This window comes from Austrofundulus limnaeus, unplaced genomic scaffold (assembly GCF_001266775.1).
Source record: "Austrofundulus limnaeus strain Quisiro unplaced genomic scaffold, Austrofundulus_limnaeus-1.0 Scaffold118, whole genome shotgun sequence".
Classification (NCBI taxonomy): Eukaryota; Metazoa; Chordata; class Actinopteri; order Cyprinodontiformes; family Rivulidae; genus Austrofundulus; species Austrofundulus limnaeus.
In genome coordinates, this window is record NW_013952520.1 from 1,571,443 (window position 1) to 1,578,878 (window position 7,436).

At 38.6% G+C, this 7,436-nt stretch overlaps 1 protein-coding gene across 1 annotated transcript in view; it reads right to left on the reverse strand.

Moving 5' to 3' along the window:
• The window catches only part of zgc:110329 (tetraspanin-15), a 24,885-nt gene that overhangs the window by 13,919 nt on the left and 3,530 nt on the right, over nt 1–7,436 (reverse strand). Inside the window, exons 2-4 of the mRNA XM_014014717.1 lie at nt 4,006–4,191; nt 2,335–2,409; nt 2,055–2,150 (exon numbers count right to left, since the gene is read on the reverse strand). Coding sequence (XP_013870171.1) covers nt 2,055–2,150; nt 2,335–2,409; nt 4,006–4,191 — 357 coding nt within the window. The remainder of the gene's footprint in view (nt 1–2,054; nt 2,151–2,334; nt 2,410–4,005; nt 4,192–7,436) is intronic.

Consider the following 7,436-nt stretch of genomic DNA (forward strand, 5'->3'; position numbering starts at 1 on the left):
GTTAAGAAAAGATTATGATCGGGTTTATTGTTTTATGTTATTTATTAAAGCTTATCAGCACGACTCACCTTGCACACTTCCAACTCCACTACGAACTACTTCCTGCAGGCTTTTCACAATAGAACCACGTTAAGTCTCCATCAGCATAACGTCTCCATATTAACTAACCGCGTTAAATCTAACTGTGCACGTCACTGAAGAGGTGTTTACTACATTCAGSGACGGTGAAAACAGGATGTTTTTTTAAACATCAGTCAATATAAGCAGCAGAATCGCCACCCGCAGCTGCAACTAGCTGCTCCAAACATTAGCATGCTAATGCACATAGCGGTGCAGCAAGGAAAAACGTCCCCCGGGAAACAACAGTTCATTGGCGGCCGCCACTAAACGTTCCGCTATTTAAACCGGAATGTCCGGTTTTCAGAAAATTCATATCATAACAAAAATAAAAACCGGTATTCAGTACAAAACAGTATACTGCCCAGCACTATGAGTTGGAGTTTAAAATATGGACTATTGGACAAAAACATTAAGGCCCTGTTTACAGAACATCATATTTAAGAGAAAATATAGCATTTCTGGTGCGTTTCAGCCATTTGTGTAAATGACAGCAGCAGTCATTTTCTACGACTCAGAAGCTTTTTGAACTTTCCTTGACTAAAAGAAGTTATCACACAATTTAACAATATGTATATTTAAACAGATTTTCATGGACAAGAATTCAGAACCTTTCATTGAAAAACTAAAATTTAGCAATCATTTCCTGAGACTGTAGAACAGCACAAGATGTATTTTAATGATAAAACTACATCATTGTTAGCTGTTAATTTACAATAAACAACATTCCTTTTTTAATTTACCATCTATCCTTGCCAATATTCTAAACAGTGAACTATAAAATATATTATTGTCCATATTGTTCTATATTGGTTATAACAATTAYTATTCTAATCATTAAAGAACATGTTAGTTCTTTCATAAATAATAGAAGAAAAAAACAGACATATGCTTTGAGTTTGTTGGTTTGGTTGATGTTAAAACTGCACACCATCACTATTCTGAAGAAACCATAAAAACTGCTTCAAGTTATCGCTGCTACAGTTATACAAGCTATTGAGGCAKAGGATGGACTTATTACTATTTTTATATATTTACAGCTTTTCTGCTTTGGAWTTGTTTTTGTTTCATAAATTATGTGGTGGAATCTGTTTTGCATTTTTGCACATCTAAGGTTAGATTTGAACAATTTTAGAATCTGGTAAAGACCAGGGGCCTCATGCATAAAGGAGTGTGCAGTTTTCACACTAAAAGTTGACGTACGGACAAATTGTGAAAAGTGCGCCGCACCAAAATATTCAGATGTATAAAACCATGCGCACGCTGGTTCCTGCGCACCTTTCCTTTATACTGTACATCCCAATGAATGTGGAACTGAGTGCACGTGAGACACCTCACCTGACACGCCTCCATTTAAATATGTAAAATAGATGTAAATGTTTAAACAATAAAAACTCAAACTAAAATAAAAAAAAATCTAACACTGTGTTCAGACATGTTACATCCAGAAAACACAACAAAGTCATACTTCTGTGGATTCAGGTCAGATTCATGACTTTGTGGGTTAAAACTGTCGACTGGAAAACTTTGTGTGGCTGCCGCACAGTCTCACTCAACATTGGTTTTAATACATCCCAACGTGGGCGTAGGACCTGGCGCACGCAACTTTTTTCTGCGTATGCACCGTTTATACATGAGGCCCCAGATGATTTTTATTAAGTCCTGCTATAAAGACACAAGAAGTTAAACAGGATGGACTTTGTTTCTCCCATGACTGAGTGATCACTCCAAATGATTTACTTATAGTCAGGCTGGATCTCCTTCACAGATCAGGCAGCTGACTGTCAGACACACTATCAAGACTAAACACGTTAGAAAAYTGACAATAAACCCAACTGTACTACTGTAGTCTTGTTTGATAACTTCATTGTTATTAAACAATAAAGAATCAACCCAACACATTAGTAAAAAATGTTTCAGTAAAAATATACTACTACCTTTTGTTGCACAWAATCCAGGATGTTTTTGAAATCAAGATCATCGTAGTAGTGTTTAATTCCTTCTCGTATGGTGCTCTGAAACAATGATGATGTCTACATAAAGCAGAGTRAAGCAGAAACACAAACGTGAAAGAGGGTTTTGTTTTAAGGCATTGGTATCAACAGGCACAGTGGATGCCAGTCAGATAACATGATAACAGAATTGTGATCTGACTGTAACTAATCATATCAATGGGTGGATTTCAAAGAAAGTTAGAGAGTGCAGAGAAACATTTACCTTCCTTTCAAAGATGAGAGCTGCAGCGAGAGCAATTGCCTGGAGGAGAAGCAATACACAAAGAACACAAAGGAACTGTGGAAGGAGAAAGAAAAGAGATTCATACAACAATCATAACTAAATTAAGGAGGAATGCACAAATAAAAGTGATTATACTTGGCTTCACTACACAGTTTCTATTGCTGAAGGCTGAAAAGTTGATGTAAAATTCATGACATGTTCCTAAACTGCAGAAATGGTTGCATTTGTGTTCTTATGATGGTAAATGGACAGTACTTTTACAGCACCCTTCTATCTGTGCCCTCATTTACCATTCACACACACACACGTTTGTTTGTGAACCCTGTGGGGACCGTGCAATGACTTCCATTCATGTTTTTTAGACTTTATAGCCTAACCCTGACCATATACCCTAAAATTAACCTCACAGGTACCTACCTGACCCTAAAACTAAACTAAAACTTAGTCCTAAACCTAACCCCACACCTGTAATTTGCATTTGGACTTGTGGGGACCTGGCAGTGGTCCCCACRATTYACTTCAGTCCCCACGAGGCTGCTTCTTTTGGGAAAATTTTCCCCACGTTGTAGGAAAAACCCGTCCACCCATTCACACACACATCTCYACAAAGTGAATCTGAGTAAATCATTCCACAGAGACTAAACACCTTCATACACTGATTTGACACACATCAGAGGCAATAACGGGTTCCCCTGTCTCACCCAGGGACACTTTGACATGTGACTGAATAGTAGTGGAATTGAACCGCCAACTCTCTCCTTGGAGGACAACTGCTCTAACCACTCATCCACAGCTGCCAACGAAGGCCCTGACCAAAAAACATTTACTGGTTCTCTCAATGAACACAAATAAACTAAATTAATTTTCCATTATTCTGTTTTGTCACAATTTGTGGCAAAAAAAAAACAGTCATTCATTTATTATAGATTTTCAATGTTGTGGGTCTTCTGCAGCTCTGTGTAGGTTTAAACTAACAGCYTGACGATGTGCTGAGCAGCTGTGCCATTTTTCCAACCCTCACCCATAAAATGATGGAAAACAAAAAGCTCCTGGTTTGAAAGTGATGTGATAAAACAGCAATTATTCATGGAATGTTATATATGAACATTTTAAACAAACTTTTAGAACTTTGATATATTGAATTTCATATCTTTAACCTCAAAACACAGACATCACTGACTTATTTGTTTCAAACTAATTCACTTTTCATTTTATCTTATTCAGCTATACCCAATGAGATAGTTGCATAGCAACCACAACAGTGTATCTTTGCTCCTTTTGAGGTCTTTCTCACTTATTAACAAAACYAACAGCTGTGCCTTTGCATGACAGGAGGAAAAAGGACTAACTGTTCATCGGTATTAATGTTTTATGAATTGTGCTGTTGTGCACTGAATACAAATTTTAGTTTGTGAAATGTAATGTGATMATTTATGTAATTATACACAAATACACCCAAATAAAAAGCTGAACACATGTTGATTTTGTAAATGAATTCATAATCTAATCAGTGTAATATTCTGAACATTCGTCACGAAGCCGAATGATCAAAGCAGTAAAACAGTTACATCAGTTACCTCTACCCTCTGAATGTACAAAGTGAATAACAAACTCTGCAGATATGAATCCACCCCTCTTCAGAGTTCCCACCATGTGCAACAGGGTCTTGTTGTCCCTGAGGGAGCCAACCATTCCCACTACCGACACAGTGAACATCACCAGGCCCAGGAGGATGAGCACCACGGCAGGAGCCAGGAAAAGACCCTCCAAGGTTCGATTCTTCTGCCTTTCAACTTCTGCATACACACCCACACAMAGCACACAGAGACCCACGAGCTGAAAGACAACAAAGAATAAAGAAAATAAGAACTGTCAATCAGAGCAGTACTGCCGAAACTTCACTTTAAGGCRTACGTTTTTAGACCACAAAAAAATAACAGAGGCATGCTAATAACTTTGTTCCCAGGTATGACTTAAAATAAAACAAAAATGCTTGTGGATTTTTTTTTTACTGAGAAACAATGATCTGCAGGGATTTCACTTTTCCTCTTCTGTGCACTGTTGAAGACATTTCTGTCTAGAGRTCAGGCAAAGACAGAAAAACGTCCATCCATTTCCTTTACCTCGGKGGTGGGCAATCCTGGTCCTTGAGGGCYGCTATACTGCATGATTATCTTATTTCTCTGCTCCAAAGCACCTGATTTGAATGGACAGGTGATTCACAGGCTTCAGCAGAACTTGAAACGGTAATTTAATCACAGAATCAGGTGGGTGATAGGGCTGCACAAYATATAGAAAATTTATCATCATCGCGATAAWAGCCTGTGCARTATGYATATTGCAACAACTGCATAAACTGCAAGTCCATCACTGTGACGACTTGTCCAGGGTGTACCCTGCCCCTCGCACTGTGACTGCTRGATATGGGCACCAGTGACCTTAGAAAAGGAATAAGTGGGTATAGATTATGGATGGATCAATGTATAAACTGCAATAAATGGTTAACTCAAAAGTTTTAATTTATGCATTTTGTCATTCAGATGGAAGCTTGAAATATTTCACCAATCAAAAATCAGGCTGGAATGGAAATGATTAGTTTTTTTAGGTTGTTTTTTTGGACTTTGAACCCAGAGCAGAAAGATAAACACTACACACTGTACATACGTATTTGTTTATTTATCTCAAGTTATATCATCATCGCATTATTAAGCACTGTTATCGCAGTGCTTAATAATGCGATAACGTGTTATCGCACRTCACAGGTTTTCCTGATWTCSTGCAGCCCGAGTGTGTGAGCAGGGAAACAGGTAAAACATGCAGGATAGCAGCCCTCAAGGACCAAGACTGTCCACTGGACAAGTCACAAGTCCATCACAGGTCCACATGKAAACAAACCAGATGAACAACCTTCACATTCTCCCTAGAAACAATTTAGAGTTACCAGTTCTCCTAACAAATGGGAGAAAACTGAAGTACCCAGAGAATACCCACATGTGCATGATGAGAACATACTCTCAGCTCAGAAAGGCCCCAGGCCAGGAGGAGGTCCTGGGGCCTTTCTGAGTAGAGTTTGTACGACAGCTCTAACCACTGCTCTGCCCAAATGAAAGTCCTAACATTAAACAAATAAAAAAAAAAACAGAATTATTGTTTCAAGTTGCTATCACACTCATACATTTTGGTGCCTGCTCAKTGAAACAGGTGAAGCAGCTGCTTCCCTATTTTCTAAAGTGAGTTTGCAAAAGTATGTTTTTACACCCTATTTTTTTACTTTAAAAACATGCCATCACTCTCTGCAATAGGACAAAAGCAGGAATTGTTTAAAGATTCTAATTTTACTTTGTTAATTACAAATTAACTGCAAAACGTAATCTGTTTACGGATCTTTACACTGGCTGGCTGGCTGGGTATTAAATTTTAAATTGAATTCATATGTTTTTTTATTACATATAAACCTCTTCATAGTCTGGCACCATCAAGACTTCCTTATACCTTATTACAGCAAAAACAAGCCTCCACTCTCAGACACTACTTTAGTCAGTTCCAGATTGTCTAGCATAGAWGTTAAAGACAGAGATTTTAGTTTTCAGATTTCATGGTTTGGTTTTTTTTTATTTTTTTATTTTTATTACATTTTAGCTTTTCTCCACTGGCTCCCTGTCAAATTCAGAATAGAATTTAAAATATTACTCCTAACATACAAAGCTCTCAACATCCATCATATATTAAACATCTTATTGTTCCATACTTTCCTAACAGAGCACTTCACTCTCAGACTGCAGGTTTACTTGTGGTTCCTGGAGTTTCTAAAAGTAGAATGGGAGGCAGAGCTTTCAGTTATCAAGCTCCTCTCTTGTGGAACCAACTTCCAGTTTCTGTCCACGAGGCTGAAACTCTGTCTACCTTTAAGATTAGACTGAAAACTTTCCTCTTTGATAAATCACGTAGTTAGACTTAGGTTTCCTGAATTATTCTTCATTTCTGCTGCTATAGACTTAGGTCGTACTCACACCCGATAGTCCGGTAGACTCGGTTCGATTGGGGACCAAAACTGGAAGCTTTGTTTACATTTTCTGTTGGTGCGGTTTGAATTCACACTGCACTTTCTTAACCGAACTAAATCAATTTAACAACCTGTTCCCGGCCTCACCTGTGGGGGGCGCTGCACCAAGAACCACTAAAGGAATCAACATGAAAACTTCAGAAGAAGACACGGAGCGCAACTTCCTTCTTCATAAAATGTAAACATGTAGTAACGTTACAATTTAGTGGTTATAGGGTTTATTTTTTGGTTTTGGCAAATGTGCTAAACAAATAGTTTTCAACAACAAGCTCAGCATGAGAGGAAGATGAGGCGGAACCATGGAGATTATTGTTTTGCACACAAGTCGGCTGAGGAAGCTCTGTGTTAACGGAGCAGAAGCACGTCCAGCTTCACAGTCATGATGTCCACCTTATGCAGTCGTCCAGCGAGGTATTTACACCATATAAGTAAATTTATTACTCTTATTACTCAGAATGTCATGCGGTATAGTCCGCTTCCTGCTTTCTGCTGTTGTCTTGTCTCTCTTCTTTACATGTTTGTTCTTCTATCCATAACATGTTTTCTTTGTCTTTCTTCCAGAGGAAAATACACCTGGACCAGTTCTTCTATGTTTGGCTGTGTCTCTTTCCTGCACCCCCCACCACCCCACCCCCAGCCAGTCGAGGCAGATGGTCGCCCATCCTGAGCCTGGTTCTGCTGGAGGTTTCTCCCTGTTAAAAGGGAGTTTTTCCTCTCTACTGTCACCAATGTGCTGCTCAGGATGGGAGTCTTTGATGAATAGGCCTGTCACATKMAGCAATAAATCAATCGTATRATAAATTAAAACAAGGATGAYAGATTAATATGAGAAAAATAACTTTCATTGGCCTACTTGTTTGTTTTTTTGTCTCCCTCTTTTCTACTCCTTGGCATAGGGAGGAGTGAATTCTGGCATCAGGTATTTGCCAGGTGCACGGTCTTGTCACATTTGTAGCATGAGAGTCTGTGAACAGGCATTTAGCCAGAGGAGAATCTCCAGTTTTATGACGCCTTCTTA